This window comes from Saccoglossus kowalevskii, chromosome 16 (assembly GCF_978046115.1).
Source record: "Saccoglossus kowalevskii chromosome 16, keSacKowa6.1, whole genome shotgun sequence".
In the NCBI taxonomy this organism is placed as follows: Eukaryota; Metazoa; Hemichordata; class Enteropneusta; family Harrimaniidae; genus Saccoglossus; species Saccoglossus kowalevskii.
In genome coordinates, this window is record NC_140656.1 from 21,809,700 (window position 1) to 21,832,433 (window position 22,734).

The 22,734-nt window shown below is 34.9% G+C and overlaps 1 protein-coding gene across 1 annotated transcript in view; it reads left to right on the forward strand.

Annotated features, from left to right (window-relative positions):
* Positions 1 to 22,734, forward strand: part of LOC100378722 (cystine/glutamate transporter-like) — a 36,319-nt gene that overhangs the window by 7,113 nt on the left and 6,472 nt on the right. Inside the window, exons 2-8 of the mRNA XM_002735979.2 lie at positions 1,575 to 1,700; positions 11,866 to 11,968; positions 14,752 to 14,796; positions 17,817 to 17,940; positions 19,926 to 20,029; positions 20,685 to 20,781; positions 21,801 to 21,950. Coding sequence (XP_002736025.2) covers positions 1,575 to 1,700; positions 11,866 to 11,968; positions 14,752 to 14,796; positions 17,817 to 17,940; positions 19,926 to 20,029; positions 20,685 to 20,781; positions 21,801 to 21,950 — 749 coding nt within the window. The remainder of the gene's footprint in view (positions 1 to 1,574; positions 1,701 to 11,865; positions 11,969 to 14,751; positions 14,797 to 17,816; positions 17,941 to 19,925; positions 20,030 to 20,684; positions 20,782 to 21,800; positions 21,951 to 22,734) is intronic.

The window sequence follows — 22,734 nt, forward strand, 5'->3', positions numbered from 1 at the left end:
TAATGAGCAATTCAAGTATAGAACAAAATAAAAACATGATTATGCCCATCGCCGTACTGTCTGGAAAACCCGCTGCTTTAACCAAACTATGTAGCCTTTGTTTAACATGACTAACGCGCAACGGAAATCCCTATTGGAGAACATATATTGATAAATCAATTTCATATCCCCATTCAGTCTATTTTCGAATATCGCGGGACTCCGTTTATCTATCAATACACAAATGAGAGCTGCAAAAGATAAGTACATGTATATCTGTATATATTAAATTAATTACGTTTGTTTTTGAAAAGAAGAAATTCGCAGATGCATTCATTAAAATTATATTCACTTAAAATATACATCGTGCGCCAACACGAAAACACGTTAATAACTAGGCAGGGGGGGGGGTATATTAGAACATGTGGTAAATTGATGTACATATTGCTCACTATATACTATTTTTAGTCCCCGTTCGAACGCAGACCGAAAACGGGTACTTATGGATTGACCTCTGTGCGTCCGTGCATCGTGTGTCCGTGCATCCGTACGTCCGGATCTGTATCTTAGACATGGTTGGTCCAATTACATTATACATATACATATACATATGCATATCAATTTGTTTCACGATCTACTTCAAGATAGCAGAATGGCGGCCATTTTTGTACTGAAAATTCGTCAAAATCAAGCATTTCTTGACTGTTTACAGATGGATTTTGTTCAAACTTGGTACATACATCAGACATTATGGGTTCCTGGTGCACGTCATTTTGTTTTTCAGATCGGACTGCGCCATGCATGGTTTGTAGTTTATGTGTTACGTGACGTAATGCATGTATGCTTCTACAAAAAGTGCATATATGTACGTTCAGCGTTTTCCCACTCGACATTGTTCTGTCGGCAGTTGTTAGTTGTTATTAGGTGGTTGCGGAAGAAAGAGAGTGTCAGATAAAGCATGCACAAATTAGTCGTCAATTTAGTATATTCAATGCTCAATTCTTGTGTTTAAGTCGACATCGATCGTCCCGTGCAAAGTCAGTAATTTTATTATTAACTGTTTGCTAACCTACTTGTACGATTTCAGATCGCCAACATCTGCTAGGCAAAAAGGTCATAGCCTACTATATAACAAGATTTGTTGGCAGCTTACCAGACAACATTTCTGATACGATAATTTGACTTTTATAGTTTCAATAAAACCCAGCAATGATAAATCATCTCTGTCATTTTTTCGTACAATCTTTTGATTGTAATATACAATAATATGTATACTGATATATAAAACACACATCAACATCAACAATAAATATCATATATGTACAAAGTGTATAACCTTCTTGTCAAACATTGCTAAATCCTCGAGACAGATCTCTACAGAATAAATAAAAAGCACACGCAATTAGATACATAGCTCAATTAGACCATGCTGTGTTTGTGTGCATATACAATTTAAAGCTATTATATGCATTAGTGCTTAACTTTGACAAGATAATGTCTTGCTATCAACATTGCGTCACCACTCAACAATACCCGTGAAATGTTGGCTCTACTTTATACTATTTAAATTATTTAATACATTTATCTCTTTCCAGGTTTCGCTGTCTTCATTAACTGTTTCAGCGTGCCCTGGACGGCCCAGTTGGTGGACTTACTGACGATCGGCAAAGTAATGGGTTTACTCGTTATCATCACTACTGGCTTATTACTTCTTATCAGCGGTAAGTGTAGAGTAATCTCCAAACACTCTTTAGTCGCGACTGTTTTCTCACGGGTATAAACGCACAGCTGATAACTAGCCGTATTGTCCCCATGTCGCCTTCCATAAACGTGCAATGAACACGTAGACTTCTTGAAGTCCCCAAAAGGCTACGAGTAACATTTATCGACTGTTCTTCATAGACGTTTTATGAGTTAAGAAGCTCCGCGAATGAATCGGCGAGATCATTGACATCAAACTCTGCAATGTACATTATTGATACAATGTACGTCATTAATACGTCATATATAGCCTAATATTCACAACAATGTGATCGCTACTATATTGCCGGTGTTTACAATATATACATAAACGAACAGCTATATTCACATCGTTATAACTTCATTCCAGCCATGCAATTCCAGCCATGCAATTCCAGCCAAGCCATATCTACAATATTTCAATTAAGCGCTTAGATATAGTAATGCAAACCCTGTTCATTTTATATATTATAATCTGTTCCATGCCCTGATGGATATTAATTAAATATGCACACGTACAAAGCCTGTAACAAAACGAACTTATTCATCATTTGACAATGCCAACCTCGACATGTATTAACGTCAATGTTAATATCTCAATTGCAATGAGATAAGGCGATCCTAGTTCAATTCTATTCGTCGAATTCAAAAATATGTGTTTCTTTCTTTTGTTTCCTGGACTCACGTATAATCCGATCACCAAAACTGACAAATGTAACAAAGAGCATATCAACAAAGATTAAACGATAACGTTAAGCCGTTACACATGTTTTCAGAGAGACTTCGTCTCTGGTGAATCGTCACAGTTCGTGTAGTGTGTCGCGTCTCGTAGCAACTGAACACATACACAATGCATGTGTTTTAAAAGCACTAACGTTGATAACAGATTTAACTATTGATTAGATAAGGTCACGTGAAATCGCTATTTAACTGGGTATAGTATTATGTTTAGTTTTCAGTAATTTTTGCATATACAAGGATTTCAGTTTCGGACCAAGTAATGTCACCGGCCCTAATACATTTATTTTGGAATCATTAAACTACCACGTTGTGTGCAAAATACGGGAGTGTGGATAACAGGATGACGCCGTTTGTAAATAATAGACATATAGTTAAACAAATTGCGGATACAAGATAAATGTCGAGGAAGTATTTAATTCATATAAAAAAATAAACTATTTTGACATGAATAGGATACCAGTGATTCATGCTTAACGTTTATGAGGCGGTAATAATATAACGCGGCGTAGTTCTCTGATAAATTTTATTTTGTCCAATCAGGAAGCAGCTGGAATATAATATAACAATTGATGTCATCCGGAAATGTCAATGTTCTTGTGGCCTATTTTGCATGAGATTCGATTCAAGTTATTTAGCTTTTCAGAATCCCAGATTACGTCCTATAACACGAGCTCATTGATAAACATAAAAACAAATCTCATTTGATTATCTGGGGCACATGTTTCTTCACTGTGGTATGTAAGTTGATATCACGCTGTGATGTGTTATACGATTAGGTCACCCTGGTTATATTGTACTGTTAATGAGGTTCTGTCAACACCTCCATCAAATGCAATGTAATTATAATTGGTGATAAAACGTGTTTGAACGACCTTTACTGAGAGCATACACGTTGTGACTGACGGGATCACACGAACTTGCTGTATCACGAATTCACTAACAATACAGCAATGGTGCCAGTTACACGGTGAATCAAATAATCACACCTGTGCTAATATACAAGTTCCATTTTTAAAATTAAATATTTATTTAGTCAGTTGTTTGCTTACAAAACACGGACACAAGCACACTCGTGACGAGGTATAATTGTTACAATATATGTAGTCATCGTCACCGTGTGGCAAGGATAATTCAAGAATCTCTCTCAAACTTATATCAAAGTGACATAAAACAATGTATAATCTCGATGTAGTTCAAGTTTGGTAAAAGCTGGCTCATAAATATCCGGAGATGCTTCATTAGCTTAACCATGAGATGACGTTTGTAATGTAACATATGCCTGGCTTAGATAAGAAATCAACACAAGTGTGATTGAATGCAGTATGACACCGATAAAAGTTCAAATTAAGTTAATAGTAATATTGGACAATTTTATTTTTATTTGCTTGTTTTATTAGACGAAAAGAGGTTTACGGGAGAATGTCTCCTCTCTTCTCCTCCTCGTTGTTGGTGCTTTTTGTCGTGAATCGTTGTTTCCTGTGATTGCAATAACTCAAATTTATTGCAACAGCCAGCACATTTAATTCAAGGACATTGAATAAATATATCGTTTTCTTTATGTAATACCATACTATTGAACACAATTCATGTTATATCTTAGGAGGGAGCATGAGAACGACGTTATTATTCTAAAAAAAGAATTGGGATTATTGTACAACGTAATGTACTACTAAATATATAAAACGGTCTTATACAAGTATTAATACATACTCTAGCAATTATTCTCATAGAAACAGAAATCCATTTAATTTAACTGAATGTAAAAAACACATACCACCAAGTCTAGTGTACATTTCATAAGTAGTTATAATTAGTGCACTATTTTGAAACTTTTATACAACTCATGTCAAATTATACAAAAGACCATAAGATTAATACTGTGCATTCAATATTAAATGAGAAACAAAAAAAAAACAATTTTCAGGAAGAAGTACTTATAATGTCAGTGTTCTTGTAAAATTCCATTCGGCTACAACCCCAATCCTACGTGTCACATGTGCTTAATTTTTTGATAAAATTCAAATGGTGGCAATTTTATTTTTCCAAGTTTATATTCATTAGTTTTTTATGCTTTGACAGCCTATTTAAGTATAATTTCCCCCAAATCTAAGCGAACATTCACAGTGTTTCAAGGTTCATTGGATACCATACGATTATTTATATTATTATTATTATTATTAAAATTTATTTCAGGATAGGAGTAAATATAATATAATATCCTATATCAGGGGACTCTTAAAAAAAACATCAACAACAACACAATTAATTGTTTTTAAAAATACGTCATATTTCTATACAAGACGTGATATTAAATCAAACAAATACGTATCCGGGTTGAGATATAATTCTACAACCTCGTTCTTACTGTTATATAATCGTACATGAAATTTATACATCATGATACGCCTGAGATCCTCAACATTTGATATTTTGTTATATACACAAATACCTCCGGTACTGCAGTCCCTTGCAGATCTCATTAAAATACAGAAAGCATTGTTATATGCAACCCTAATATTGTTTATAATTTGTTCACTAAAATTAAAGCATAAATGGGAACAACAGTACATGTTAGTGCAAAACGAACGACACAAAGGAACTTTAACTTCGGGAGTGCTATTTGAAAACTTACGAAGAAGTAGAAAGATTGCGTAAGACGCGTATTATCTATATTATCAGATGGATTATCTATTAAATTAAATGTGTATCCTACGTATTTATATCGAGATGCGACATTAAGACGCATACTACTGAAAATAATATAAAGGACTATACAAAATCATGACTTGCTCGACAATATAGTATGACAAAAAAAACAAAACCGTTGGCCCACACATCTCTACGAAACTGGAAGACCTTTGGATCCCCAAACATTATTGAATAAATGTCATCGCAAATTATCATTAATTATGATTAGTAATTCCACCGTGTTATTTATTTATAAGTAATATTCTGTTTTCATTACATTTTGATGTAATCGGTTAAAATCAATAATTATCCAGGTTATAATTTATAATATATCCGCAGCATACTTTGTTTGGCATGGGGTTTTACTGCCGCAAACCACTGTTATCGGACATGGGCCTAGCCTTGCCTGAATAGGCAGACTAGCTGCCAACCAAGGCTATGAGTCCAGTCAACTTCGCATTCGTTAGTGAATGAATCTCGGCCAGTTGTCCTTCCCATTGAGTCTGTGGCACACTCACCCAGGGTAGGAGTCGACCCTTATGATGTTCACCCTGAGGTAGGATTTGAACTTGGGTCTACCGATCATGAGTCTGATGCGACAACTACTACGCTACCAGTGATCGGTTATACATTCAAAGCAATATGGCAAATAATTCACGAGCATTGTTATTGTTAGCGGGGCATAGCGTTGACTAAATGTCAAAAATTTAATAATAATAACAATGTATTCAATTAATATTTTTCCATCAGAGACTAGAAAGCCTAAAATAACATGTGTATACATGAATATATTTGATACAAAAACATTGCTATTTTTTATTAATTGAATACATTTAGTTCAATCTGTGTGAGTAGTATACTATACAGGTAAGTATGTTTTCCCTGGTATCGGATCAAATAATACATTATTTAGTTGAATATATAAGGAAATTCATCGAATCATAATGAAAATCTTAACGCAGAATTAATTCAGTTAGTAAAACGAGAAATGAGTGAAATATTTCGGATAGCATGTCGCATTGTGAAGACGGTATAACATCGTATTTTTCAGCGTGATACAAAAGAAAAACTGGGACACACTATCGTTGACGGATGTGGGCAATTTACCCCATAATTGGCGGCGGAGATCGTAATACTGGCTAATTCCACTTAATACAATATATGTTAAGCTTTGTCATTTCGTTTACGACTGGTCATTAATTTGAGTTAACCTATTTAATGATGAATTTATAAGGTGTTAAATAGACCTCATATAAAATAATGCCGTCGACACGTTGCGATAATTGTGACATATACATATTTGTATATGGAGACAGTACAATATCAACATTGTAAGATATATTTCGTATATTTTACACGTGTCAAACAAGGACAAAATATCTGTCCTTCAACAATCTAATGGAATACACGTCACAACAGGCCAGCAATGTTACTGAACGATGAAATATTAAGTTGATCGATTTAACCAATTATGAGAATCAAATTCGGCTTCAGTAAAAGTCTACTTCCTGGTCAAAAAACAAAAAAAATAAAAACAAAATGACAGCAAAACCGCGTGATCAATCACCACACGCTCTGTATACTTTAATGCCCTTTATACATATGATGATAATAACAAAAGTTCACATCGATATAATCACTGGTTCTGAAAAAAGAAGATTGAAAGTTAAATGTACCGGATCACATTAGATCATATCATTAAAGAAAATTTCAGACCATTCCATATAGCGGTTTTTTTCAAAATGCTTGAGGAGAAAAAATGTCGAAAGAATTAGATTTGAACGATAATAATAGAGTTCCAAACCCGGAAGGAATAAAGAAACAAAACAGAACAAAAACAATGGAAGGGATCCTAAATGCCCTTAAATATAATACATTCTATCAAATAATGGTTTCAGTAAAAACAATTGTTCGAACACGACATGTTAGCTTATCCTAAATAACATATTGTCAACCGCAGGATTAACTTCTTGTAATGGAAGCGGCTTCGAATGATGAAGACTGTTTATAAAATCAAAGCCCATAGTGATTGAGTTAAATATTTATCACAGAAGCAGCATCTGATTCAATTTATAAATCACATTTTGTTGAAAGCAATATCAATTTAAAGCAAAAAGTAGAAATGTTTTGTGAATTTATTAGGCACGTATTATTGATATGATATTCAATAACGTCACGGTGATCAGTTTTACCAGTACCTTGAAGGACCGTGTTCCTTACACTTGGGGGGGGGGTCACTGTTTAGACATTTGATGACTAATTATAATATATAATTGCTGGGCCACTGAATAGACGAATATTAGCCACGACCGTTAACCATCCCAGTTATGAGTTGGTTAGCTCATATTATTCTGTTGTATATATCACAATTCAAATATTTCGCAAATCATACATAATTAATATTGGGAATAACTGGGAACTAGGTATATGACTGTGATCTAGCTTGCCCGAGTCATTGGCAGTATGTTGAACGCATGTGTAAGACATATGTAGTTGTTGTAAACACTCTCCATATGTTGGTATATCTCAAAAAATCAACTAATCCGGTTTCAGTTTAATCGCAGTCAGTCTCGCAAGTCACTTTGTAGTTACCATATGGTTACTCATAATGCATGTTCGTGGTAACGTGGCACATTAATGCCGTGGAACCTCGGCACAAATAGTAGTCGTTTACTCTGTTTACCGAAGCATGTGTTCATTATAATATTTTTTTTTCAAGCTTGATATTTATTCAAGTGGTAATAATTTTTTTCAACATTTGGTGATATTTGGTCGAATATGCAAAGGATTATATGAACTTGTTTCTGCCTGTCACCGTATTACAGATCTTCCGTGATTTACTGTGGTTATAACGTCAACTTATGACAGACGTATATATTTAACGTTTTAAAATAAAATAATCATGGCTGGATGCCTAAGTGATTATTGTAGAGATGGTTTAAATTTAGTAGACGCCCAGCAGTGACGTAGCAAGTATTACTATTATTTACAGTTGTCATTCCTCACAGACTGACTGTAGTGTGCCATCATGTTACCAATGTACCCGGGGTCCAAAATTATATATTAATAATTCCAAATACATTTTTTTCTTAATCGCATCAAGATATACTGACAGTGATATGTAACAACCATTTAATATGCAAATGAAACACAACGCTCTCTGAAGACTTGAATGGACGTTCTCAGATTACTAGTATCGTGTAAGTGCGTTGTGTTTAAAAACTACGAAAAAGATAGATATATAAATCTATGCTCGTGTAGTAATGATCATTAAAATCGTGCCAGGATGTGAACTTATAAAATGTCTGTTAATTATTTAGTAAATCTCTTATTATACAACCACTTATAAGATATTATATATATATATATACCACAATGCGGTCCCGTTCCGACTCACACAGTAAGTGGCACTAATCAACACTTGTTTTAATTAAATTTGTTTCTGTTCATGACGTATATGAAGAATTCTCCCTCACAACTCGCAGCATTTTTAAGCAGAATATTGCTGTATTGCCAAATATATAACATCTGCTGACTTGTGGCAGTTGGATCGTATTCTGAATCCATAAAACCCAGACAACAATACGGATTATTTTGGCGCCATCCGTATTTACGCTTCGGCTAGCCTTAATCGAAACCGGCGTCACGTGGTCATGCGCATATTGCAGTATTAAATACTGTATTTAAATTATAGATTGAGTGAAGCATGGCACAATTTTGAAGCAATTTTTCTGCTTCGGAAAGTGACTTATGACAACTAAACCATAAAACTAGGGGGTCTACCGTATATAACCAAAATTTAGTGACATTTGGTAATCCAATAAGTAATCCATAAGTAATCCATAATCATGATCTATACACATTTTATGGCAACGCAGAAAACCTAGTTTGTCACCGCTGTATATTTTCCCCACGTTTAGAAATTATCACTATCGTAAGGAATAATTCATAATATTCACTAGAATAGATTGCTGTGTATGAACGTTGTGTTGTCTCACTTAAATGACACGAATACACGCTGTTTCAGCCGATATTTTTGCGTGCGTCTGTCTTTATGCAAGGTCAAAGGTCATCGCCTCATCCTACTAAGTTATATAAATACACTTTTAAAGTGCCTTCGTATTTTCATTTCCTAAATTACCCGCGCGGTCGCCCTGGTTACTCTATACCACTAACAATACAAGTTTTGAACAGTAATATCATCGTTTTAGCCATTGGCATTACTGAGTCAACTCAATTTTCCAGATAAACCATTTTTTGGAAAATAAATTGAAACGCAATTATCGATTTTGGGTTAATACTAGAATTGTATTTATCTGCACGATTGGAAGTGGATATAATGACTGTTGTTGCATACATTCAACTACGCGACAGCCGCCAGGAACACCTGCCAACGCAAAGCTAGGAAATTGGTCTCTCTTTTTATTTGAAACTCGCAGCACAGCAGTTCCATAAACTGGACGAAGGCAGAAAGCGATTTTTATGGTTCTGATTGTGAAATACATACGCATGCGCATAATATCATGAAGTTAAACTGGGTTTCACTAATAGTGCTGAACCAATGCTCGTGAAATTTCATTTACACGCCTTGAAATGATGGAACACACCATCTCAAATGTAAATGAGCTTTGTTTTATGTTAGAATGTCATATGTCCTACCCATGCTTGAGGGTTCCAGGTGCATGCATAAAAATATTGATTTCACTAAAGTGATTTCGTTAAGAGAGTCTGGGAGTTAATATTCACTGTAATAATCGCTGCAGTTTTTAACGAAAGCAAGGCTAAAGTTAAGTTAGTATATTGTGTTTGGGTAACAAACACACAAACGCGTTCTAACAAAATCTGTAATTGATAGAACTTCATGTAAGCGTAGAAACTGTCCATATACCGATGATGTGTATTATCCGTACTTATAAAGCTGACGTTACGTGACGGATCCGTAATTCGTGATTAAAATACAAAATATTGGAAAAAAATAATGATACGTTGGCTGTTAAAAATATATTAGTTATTAGCAGGTGAAAATATAAAGTTTACGTTATTATAAACACTGTTTATTATTCTACACTCGATCGCAAACCACCAATGGTCCGTTGCATTCCGTTGTGTGATCTCCGTAATACCGTGTATTGATACAAAAGTAAATCTTGATGAAATGATGATGGAGAGTCGAAAATGGCCCACAATTGTATCCGAATAATTGATATTGTGTGAGAATCCAAACGCCGTAACGCGTTTGGGAAATAAGACAAATTACCCGTCTATATTTAGGTATCGTAATGAAAACAACTTAGCGCCCCTTAAAGTGAATGTTACGAATATCCAATGCAATCTAACGCCTTGTAACCATTGCAGCTAGCTGGCTCCATTTTACTTCGTTCTAACCCGCTTAAATTTGCAGCTCGTCGCGCGTAACCTTTCACAGTCCGGGGGGTATTGTGGCGATGTGTTGCGGCATCATACATTGACATCCGATTTGCGAAATGTTAAAACTGCACGCCATGATGGGAGAAACCATCCGGTGTTTACTTCTTAGCTACACCCACGATACTAGGTAAATGCTCGCCTCCGCATAGTCGTAGCTTTTTGCAATTTGATTTGCAATTTGGATTATTATTAAATTCTTGTTTTTATATCATTAATCGTGTTTTTCCTCGCCATGTGGATCATTAATCTGCCAAGCACGCAGAAGCCTGATATCACTATTGACCTTAGCGGGGTTACGCGGAAACAATGACCACGGTGTTATTTTTATCGGGAACGACAATGTATTAGTTTCATGTGTAATGAACAAGTCCTATTACGTCTAGTGTAAACACGGAGTATGCATGTAATTTACAAGCGTCAGTGGCGAGTGGTAGTTGGAACACAATGACAAGCAGTAGATTGGGTCTGTGAAACATCGTCTATCTATATTTAACAACGAATCATCAATTATTCACACTTCTTGCAGTTCTAGCTACATGACGTCATTATCGAATTATGTATTTACCATTTCCAAATGTCATCGTCCGTATCAGTGTGCAGTTTGCATGTTCTACATTGCCCCGTATAAATATCTTGAGATGTCCTTAGGCGTTCACAGCGAACATTTATAAATGTATATCCGACATACTTCCGTTGTAACCCCGTCGTCTAAAAAAAATATTTCTGCTGAAGGGGGTATTAGCTGACATAGTTTAAGAACGGTAGTCTCGGTTATCCTTGTGAAATACGCGCTGCACAAGGAAGACGTTATGCTACAAATTCCAAACATTTTTAAACCCCAAAACTCAAAACGAATATTCGACAGACAGTCGATGAAGACATTATATATACAACGTTGTAGCGCATTCAAAGTAAAATTACGCGTGAATCGTATACACAGCTCAACTAGAAATACTTGTGTGTTATTTTATTATGGAATCGCACCAAATTCGTTTGTGCACATCATCCTATTGTATTTATCACTTTGTTACTATTACTCTGGTGAGGTCTCTTAATGATTTTTGAGAGGACAGTTTAAGTAACCGCACATTTGAGTATGTAGCAATTATCGGCGTCGTACTCGTATATGTGACATTTGGGTAGTAAGCAAACGAGTACAATAAAGTATCTAATCACCAGGAACCTAGCTTCAGTAGGTTATAATAAGCCTGTTTTTCAGAAAACGGCATAATCCGGATTAAATACACACACATATATATTACTGTAACAGTTGTTTCTGCTCCACCGCAGGTTACGTCGATTACTTTCAGGACCCTTTCTCTGGCATTGAAGATATCTCTTTGGAAAATATACCGCTAGGTTTTTACTCTGGGATGTTTGCCTATGCTGGTTGGTATGTATGACTCATTACTCTGCACCTCTCATGTGGACTACACCAGCTCCAAATAAAACACATTTACCCTGTTCGATCGCCAGCGAATGTGGAAAACAACTGAAAGTCATGCAAATTTAAACGTCCGAGTCCGAACACTCACTTTCGTGATTTGATTTGAAATATGTATGATTGTACCTTTCATCGGTTTTTACCGCCTAAATTATTCAAAGAATACCTTCTACGGGTAGTCAATTTAATCTAAAACTAGAACGTCATGAGAGCAAAATGAGTTCAATTTCCCACTTATAAACCACGTTCAACATGACAAATCAAGCAGACAAATAAGGCAATAATTTCACTATCTGGTATAGTAATTATTAATATAATAATATTGTTATATTATCCATACATTAAAAATAGAAATTCGAACAATTATCAGACCTAAACGACCTAAATAATAAATATGCATCCTTGCTCTAATTATAGTGGAACACCTAACTTTTCGAAAATGTTTCAAAAGCCATTTCCTGAAGGGTTAAACGTGAGAGTGAAAGCTGTTTTTTTTTCGCGACACAATGTGATTACGCCGGCTTCTTCGTCGGCTAAACGGTTTCGAGTTTACACCTCCCTAGGAGGCGCCATCTGTATTAGTAACATTGTTGTTAATAATATCAGTTTAAATTGATATTAGACTAAAATGTGTGTCTCTCAAATAGAATCACTTTTAAGTTAGTGTGATTTGATAAAAACATGCAAAATCAACGTATGTGGCATCTATATTAACTCTACCATAGACATGCCGATCAAAAATATACATTGTAATCTTGTTTCATAAAATGTTGCCGGTTAGATGAATTAGGTTATTCTCAGGACATATCAAACTGGCACTCTCTATATACTACACCCAAGTATATGTGTGTGTTTGTCCATTAATATTCATTAACCAAATGGCATTTTTGTCACTAGTTGTGATAATTGTATTAATTTAAAATAACATATAGCTTAGGGGGGAAATAGTAGGTCTTACGCGATTAGTTGTAATATATTATAATCACAGTTCGAAGAATTCACGTATTATGTGACAATTTCTCTATATGCTAGTTTCCTAATTTGTAATTACATGAAAATTAATTTATGCATGAACGATGTTCGGCACAATATTTGTATATTTGAGATATTGGTCCTTCGTTTGTATACTACAATGTTTTTATTGGGTGGCGGTTTTCGTATCTACACACATTAGTCACACACACACACGCACACACACACACTCATACATACACACACACACACACACACACACACACACACACACACACACACGCGCACGCTTTCGTGTGCTGCAAGTGCATACGAATACTCGCGATACCCTACGATGATTTTTAAGTAGAACCGAAGAAATGTCTTAGGGGAATCATCGAGCTTACCATGAGACGTTTCAATTATTTATACTCACTGGAACAGTACAAATAACAAATGAATCACGCTGTACTGTGAAGATCAAATAGCGATGGCTCGATTCTACACAGTATACGTCCGTTTCACCATCTTACAATGTTTATCCATGACAAAATAAAATAAGACAATTGTCATCACAACTCGACGTGTTAGCTATTTTATGCACGACCTTAACTCCAACATTTGGAAATAGTATGTTATAATTGCTCCGCTAAAGTATCGCTTCTGAAATTTTCTATCGTTAATGATCATATAATAATATAACATTAAATAACCGTTACCAACACATGCACGCATTGATTTACGTTATCAAAATGCTGTTTTTATTTTTATTGTTTTGCAAATATGATATTCAGTTCTACAAATGCCTTTCATAGCAACGTTTATAATCACTAACAATTATAAAAATGTAAAATAAATGATAATCCATCACTGCAGCTTAACAAAATGTGGTTATTTCAGCAAACCATTTTTGGACATTTGTGATATCCAACGCAGATACTGATATGTGCTTACAGACTGCACATGCTTTTTCTATGGCGTTTGGTGTCGTTTCACATGATTGCGAATAATATAATACTGTGTTACATAAATCGTCATCACACCCGTTAATATCCATGATACGGGGAATTAGCGTTGGGCGTTTAGTGGACGATTTCCTGTCACGCCACGCCAGATTATACTTTCTCGCAGATTAACTCACTTCCTTACGACCTGTGACGGAAACATGCTACAATTACACAATTTATATATTTTTTTATATTAACGAAAATTGAACCCAAAGAAGTATACTTATCGCGGCTGTTTTTCACTCACCTTCTTCTATTGATAATCATACAGAGTGTCAGGGAAAACAGGGTGGGATGTTGAATTGCTATGTGATCGTAGAAATCTATTTCATACATAATTTGTGAACTTTTGTAACGTGCAAACAACAGACATTGTATTAAATGATCTTGAACTTGTCAGTGTCGGAACCAGTTTACGTAAAATTGTAAAATCGTACCGATGCACTTCCCGTCGATAGTATTGTCATTGGCGGGACTTAACCCCAAAAGGTACAACATATATGTACATTTCCCCTGAAAATTTAACATGTATGTGTGATATTTTGCCTAAAACCACATAATATCTTGCGTAATAGAATGTTGGGGTTATGTAAAAACTCGCCTCTGATATGGATCTATTCTTTAGGACGCAAGCTTTTTATGAATTGTTTTGACAATTACAACTAAACTAAGACAACTCTACGGCCCCAATCGTCTAGACAACCATAAACGACTCATTAATCTGAGGCGCGAATGCCAATAGAATTATATAATAACTATCGATTTATGTTGCAGGTTTTACATCAATTACGTCACAGAAGAGATAAAAGAGCCAGCGAGGTAAGATACAACTATGCTGATAACAGATAAAAAAGCACTGTGCCTTCTCGTATCTCTGTTGCAGACATACAGATTGTCGAATTATCGCAATCATCTGCGAATGTTATCAAATCCAATAAAATTCAGAATCGACTTCTTTATGTAAAAATGAAACGTGTTCTGGTCAAATGTATGACACAATCACTAAAATTTAATCATTATAAAGATTACGTTGTCTTGAAAAAGTTCCTCATTGATTTGTGAATCAGACTATTAATCAATATGAACGTATTCTTTCCAAAACAAGCAACTCAGGTATCACATTATTGCTTGTATGCATACAATTTCTTTCTGTTCAACTCACTCAATTGGATGGTATTTCACCATTATTGATAGACTGCCATAACTATTGTTTGAATCTGAGTTGGCATAAGATTTTCTAAAAGATCGTTTCTAATGTGTGTTAGTTCATGTTAACAAAAATAATCAGCGATGTGGACATTATGACGCAGCAATTATTATTTTAGATGATTTGCATCGAACAGCGGCGTGTAGTGAACGACAGTCAATTCAGACGCCAGTAATTGATCGTTTATAACTGACGATAACACGCATCAACCGTGTACACCTGCAAGGAGACTATTATTAACCATCTTCGTAATTCATTGTGTAATGACCGACAAGATGTACGTTTCGAAGTAATTAGCTGGGTCGCATAATACTAGATATACTAATTGACCTCTGGAGAGGAAAAAAATATTATTGCACGTAGAATTGTAGCATACATTGATATCTGTTACGCAAAATAAATTGATAAATACGTTGGTAAATTGTGTGTAAATGTGTGTAGCCTGGTAAATTATTTACTTGAAACCTATTCAGTTAAAAGTAAAGCGATACAGCTTGCTGTCTCAGATGATTATATTATTTTCTCCTCCATGTTTTTCAATAATGTTGAAAATCTATATACGTAGCTAGACCGTCATATATACGTTTAGAGAATAATTTTGTCATTTTTAATTTGGTTTGATGTTTAGATGCACCTTCTCCGTTTTTAGGTCTAATTCAGTTATTTATTATTAATGGATTAATAATTTAAAATGTAAGAGACCTCAGACTAGCTACAAGTCTTCTTTCTTCGAACTATTTAATAGACAAAAATGTATTCTTTATGACGGATAGGGTAACATTTGTGCCGACAATTTGCAAATCAGAAGGTCATTATATCATGACCTTTGCTAATGTGTTTTATACTAGTTGGTGTGTGTACACTACGCCCGTATATTCAGTTACCCATTAAATTGTATTAGTCGTGTATGAACATTGACAGTACGTAGGAATATACATAATGCATGTAAAAGTAATTCAAACAAATATTCATGAAATCGCTCTCTAGTTGTGTGTATTAATTAACTTACTTATACCTTCGTGATAAATACCTTCTAAATTGGTAGGAAAAAGTAACTTCAGGATTCTTTCTTAAATCCGCATAATTTGACAACTAAATAATTTATTAACTAATAATTGACAAATGTCTAGACGGTATGGGCTGCCATCACACATTGCTGTAGTTACGTTACACTAGGGTTTTATGTCTGTCTTTTCTATAATAACAGCCGAGCTTATGGAACCAGGGGCCGCTTGTTGATTATTACCGTCTGATTGCAGGTAATTTACGAACTACGGATGGTTGAGTGAATAGTGCACCATTAGATACTCTGAATACATAACGCTATTATTGGGGGAAAACATACAAAAGAAGCTTTTATTTCACTTAATATATCATTTCCTTGATATGTTTCATTATGGAAGCTTGCATTCTAATAATTTTCACGACACAGTGCCGCGCCATGTATTATTGTCTACAATGTTGTGATACGTCATTGCTCATATGGAAAATGCGTTTTCATGTTAACAACCCGCTCATATTTTCATATTATCTACGCAATTATTCGAAACCAGTTCCACTGTCAGCAAAGGCTAGCTAGATTAATGCATTTAATTCATTCAAGCACAAGATACACATACTTTCCCTATTTCAATCGAGGCTGTTTATCGTCGAATTAAATCACCGCATGATGTATAATTTAACACGTCATACTGTTAATTATTGGTGAAATTGGTGAAAATCAGAAACCATCCTGATATATTTTATCTGGTCGCCCTGTGTAAACAAATCTAAGGGTCTACAATAAACGTAATACTTTCATTTAAATATAATAATATCATTGTTTATTCAGTTTGCCAGATACAAATTATCAATAAACCGAAAATAACAATTTGCAGATTATATATTACTAATTATATATTTATTAAGCTGATCTCATTTGTGTCTCTTGTAAGGTCGTGCACATTCTGTGCAAAAGGTTCTTTCAATAAATGCATGTTGTTTGGACGACCTTCAGATTCAATCGCTTTCAGTGATACTTGAACATTCTACTTATCAACTACCTCGATCTTATTCACTTTCACATTCACGTTATTTAAATGACTAGAGAAACTGCTGAAATGGACTACTTATCTCCAACGTCGAAGATTGAAGAGAATCGGATTAATAATTAATGTTTTGAGCACACAAGATAGTATTTGTGTTTCGAGGCACAATATAATTACGATAAAGTATTTTTGTTTCGAAACTAGCGTGTAATATAATACGAGGTTATTACGAGGATTACTCAAAGTATGCACGAAGACAATACAGCGGGAGTATCGACCGACGCGCAGTGCATACTTTGAGGTGTCTTTGTAATAACTTTATTATTGTACAAGGATACACCATGGAATTCCGAAATCCAAAAAGTTTAGAACAGAATCAGCGAACTTCTTTGTGTGGAGTTCGGTCAAACCTGATGGCAGTCATGTTTGTTTTTATTATTAGACGACGCTTACCCGCGTAATCATTCCATATTTGGAATTCGCATTTCCTTATATGATAGGATGAAAATTCCCCGTAAAGTACCGCAAAATTACGGCAGGCTGTAACTTATGGAGTTACGGTGACAGATGTATAATAATATAATATAATCATACTCTCTCCACAGGACGCTGCCGAAGTCTGTTATTATATCCATGGTTATGGTGACCATCGTGTATATTCTTACTAACGTGTCTTACTTCACCATTCTTGCGCCTAAAGAATTACTGGATTCAGAAGCTGTAGCTGTGGTGAGTCACACTGTAGTTCAATTGTGTGTGTAATTGATTCTCTACGTTGTCGCGTCCACTGTTCCGAATACTAAGACTTCCACGGCTAGAACAGTAGACGAGATAACGAAGGAGAATAGGACGCAATTTGGGGGCAAACACAAGTCTCGTTAGGGCAATTCTCACTCTCAATGACATCTTGTCGGACATTTATGGCCGTTTTACCATTTACTAACTTTTGGTGCGATGACAACAATCATACTATTTTACGAAATGTATATAAATGGTGCTATGCGATTACATTAGTCTATTTTAAGGAAATTTAATAAAGAAAATGCATCGTGGTTTATTGCAAAATTTTGTCCTATTAGGTCATTCGTAATGTGTCGTACTTTTGTTAACAATATACTCATATTTCCTCTGTTATTACATCGTGCAGCAACCGTTATTATTTTTTCAGTTGATATTATATTCTACGCCGTATACACACGCTAACCACCAGACTAATTTCACTGGTTCTAAACGAGACAGATTGAATATGTACAGTATGCCACCCACGAAATACGATGTTAATGATAAAATAGAGACACTTATACGTAGAGAAATTGTACTAAACTGTTAAGTAGAAATAGTATTGTATGTTGGTAGCCTACCAATCAACAATTACAATGATGTAAAACATTCTAAAGGTGATAGTTTACCTATTTAAATTAATATAATTATTGTTTTCTTTTGTAATCAGATATTTTCTAACATCGCGACATACCAAACATAGTTCAGTACGTGTATTTACAACACAATGCCACGTATTCAACACATTAAATGTACGTTATTACAAATCAACGCAATAGCATGGATGTTTTAAGGACCGTTTCACATGAAACTCCGAGAACGTAAGCTTAATCCGATCGATACATAAGTACAGCTCACGGCGGTGGAGATCGGATCTGCGTTCGTCCATTATTATATCGACATAAACAAAGTTCAAAACTGTATACTGAACTATAACCAAACAACGTAAATTTAATCGCATGAAAACAGTTACTTGTACTGAACTGTTAAACATTCTGTCAAAGTTCTTCAGTTGGGTTTTTATACCTCTGTATATTGGGTGTATCCGAAAACGCAAAACATGCTTCGCATACGTACTATTATTAAGGTGAATACACCAATGAATCACATCTTAATTGTTGGATACACCACCGTCACAGACTATCGTACTTTTTAAAACAATTTATATATAATGACAGTTATAGTAGAAGTATCAAATGTGTTACTTTCCTTGATAGTTGAGTGTATATGTCAGCGCTAATCTGTGTAATACATTCCTACTCAGTTGTATGACTGTACTGAAAGCCATGTATACTCGTAACATTGAACCAATTTGGAATATGAAATCATGCCCGGCAAGCTTAATGCTTGGTCGCTCGTAGTTTCCAGTTTGATTGGATGACTGTATTGTAGTACAATCATCACAATGTTTTGTGTTTTTAATTGGATTGTATGGAAATTAGCGATTATTTACTACACAGTTGATAGCTCGATGCGATGCCATACTTCAATTAATCCAAAGTAATGACAATTGTCAAATTATTCATCGAATTCTATGACTTTATATTGCTTGCAGTAGTATAAGCTAATATGCGTAAATATTAGCATCTTATTGGTAATTTGGTTTTAGTGAGATTACTTTTATTGCCGGTAAATACATTGCAGTTATTTTATAATTGCACAAATAGTACACTGTTTTTGATATGGAAACAAATCTCTAGCTACAGCGCCCTGACTACATAACAATATTTTTTTATTGTCTTGTTTAATTACCGTTTATTCATGTATGTTAAATATGTAGAAGAATTCTATGCTGATAGTTTTGTAGTTAACAAAGAATATTTATACTTTAACAGATTTTTCTGTTAACAATTGGTTATTGGGGAATACTGATGAACGTTTGTATTTAATGACAATTCCCGAAATAAATAATGTTCTTACGTTTATTTTTTAAGGATTTCGCGTATCATGCGTTTAGTTCGATGGCTTGGACTGTGCCATTGTTTGTGGCGCTGTCAACGGCTGGTACTGTAACGGCCAACCTCCTGACAACACCAAGGTGAGTAGTCATACTAACTAGCTAGTAGTAATTAAACTCGAACTGCTGTCGAGATCTCGTTGGTCTTTTCCTCGAGACTAAATATTGCTTCATCCTTTCCCGTCATCGCATCCTTTGTTATAGTGGTCACATAGAGCAGCAGAAAAAAAATGACACGAGAGAATGAAACAGTATTTGAAGCGCAAAAATAAGTCACGTTGTGCTCCCGCAATCAATGCGATCTCGCGACCATTTACGTCTTCGGTATATTAGTATAATTCCTAATAATGTCTGATTAATGGCTCTATTTATCTTCTTGATACATGTTAAGTCACATGATTATTATATGCCAAGTCGATGCAAAGAAATATTTTTTATTGAAAACAATACACCAAAAAAGCTTGTCATATTCTGTAGTTATTTTAGTTTATGTGTACGTATTTTGACATTTTAAAAGATTAAAAAAACACGCATCATTCGCCAATAAATGGTATTGAAATGACAGTTGTTCAAACGTGTCACTAGTTTTGTTTTAAATAAAACACCTCATACTTCATTGCGATTGATGCGTTGTATCAAGACACACGAATAAGTACCAGAACTGTTAAAATAATGTCAGTCATTGCATTTTTTTTATGTAAAACCTTGTTACAAAGTATGCTATGCCAAATTACAGGATGTTTTTTGTGGCATCGAGAGAGGGACACCTCCCGGACGCCCTTGCCATGATTCATATACGAAGATTCACTCCAATCCCAGCCGTTTTAGTTACGGTAAGTCGGTATATCTCCCTAACGCTATTATAACTCATATCGTGATGAAATAACAGTTGCATCGGACACGTGAGATTAAAATGATTCTCAATTTTACATAGTGCTTGTAATCCGCGTACGTTCATTGAATTTGTAATGTCGTAATATATCATTGAAATGATCTCTTACAACACCAGAAATCATATTATATGTGTAATGTGACCACAACTGGAATATGATGTAGTGCGATTTAAACATTCACCCAAGCTGCCGCCTTGTGTCTATATACGCTCTCTCCCCCATGAGAGAGTCGCAAACACTTCTAACATTACCTGATGATGATATAAGAAAAGGAAGAAACATATCCCATAATCCCAAGCAGGAAATTCTTTTGCAGGGCTTAAGGTTGATCAAAACGATTCTATTTTCGTATTTAACCGCGGTCAACATGGCGTAAAGTACATGTTCAAAAATAGATATATTTTCATAATAGAGCAGGTCGTGTTTTATTTTTCCTACGTACATCCGCCATCCCACTTGCGTTTCCGTTTGACATTGTATAGCGATAAATAATGTATTCACAAATTATCTCCAATTTCCAAGAACTCATCAGTTGCTCAACGAAGCGTTCCTGTGAGGTAAATCGGTATTACGTGCTGTTCACAGCAGCGATTTTGCTTTAAACTCTGGTCACCTATCAAAAAAGAAAACACACAACAAAATCTGCTTGATAAAGCGTTGCTATATTCTAAATAAGAAACGACTACACAGCTATACAATGAAACCCAATCCAAATACCTAACATTCAGACCAATCAGGGAGATTGTTTATATTTCGTATAAAAATCATATAATTATATGTTTTGGTTCAACTGCATCATCATAACGCCACAGAAGTATTTCGGCGCTAGAGGGCGCCACTTATAGGAAAATTGTATAGCTATGCTACTTAGCGTAAATATAATATTATTGATGTGTATCTCTTGAAACATGTTGTGTAAGATATTTACGAGTCGCGAATATGTTCTATTTTTGTTTCAGCTTCCAATTTGTTTGATGATGCTGATCAACGACAATGTCTACAGTCTTATCAATTATCTTAGTTTCCTGCGGTGGTTATTTATCGGTCTAACCATTACAGCAATCCCATACCTCAGGTGGAAAAGACCACACTTACCGAGACCGTTCAAGGTAAGCAGTTGACCTTGTTTGAAGTAAAATGCTAAGCATCTTAGTTCTCAGAGTATTTGTGAAGTGCATGTAGAGGATGTCACGTCAAGGACGCTGTAGTATCAGACGTATTAAACCCGTACAGTGTAACATATACAGATAACAATTACTACACGAGTTTCACGAATTCGATATTCTATATATATCCGTTTCGCAGAATTTAAACAAAAAAAAAAACCTATTGGAAATGTAATTTGTAATCGCAAGCTAATACTTGATAAGTACCGATTCGTCGTCTCATTTTGCATGAAAGATCATTGTACCCTACTACATTTATCCTCTTGTTAAATGTATGGTTTCATTGACATCAGTATAATATGGTTTCATTGACATCAGTATAATATGGTTTCATTGACATCAGTATAATATGGTTTCAGATAAGAAAGCATTGGTAATGTGGGGATGAAGGAGAAAAATTACGTCTGCTGGGTTGAATAAAAAGAGTATAAAAGATGAGCTTAGGAGAGTTAGAAAAATAAACGAGTTATTTAAAACTAAAACTCCTACAAATAATTCGATTTATTGTATTTTTAAGCAGTTCTCCAAGAAATGCATTGTGAGCTCACAGAACGACTTACATCACGGCGTTTTCGATACATGTATTAAAGTTAGCCGATCACGCAAAACGTTCAAACTGCTTACAATGATCAACTGAATTAGTAAGATTTCAATCACATAGTATGTAGATATAGAAAATTATCACATGTAACTATGGAAACATACGACATTATGGTTAAATGTATTA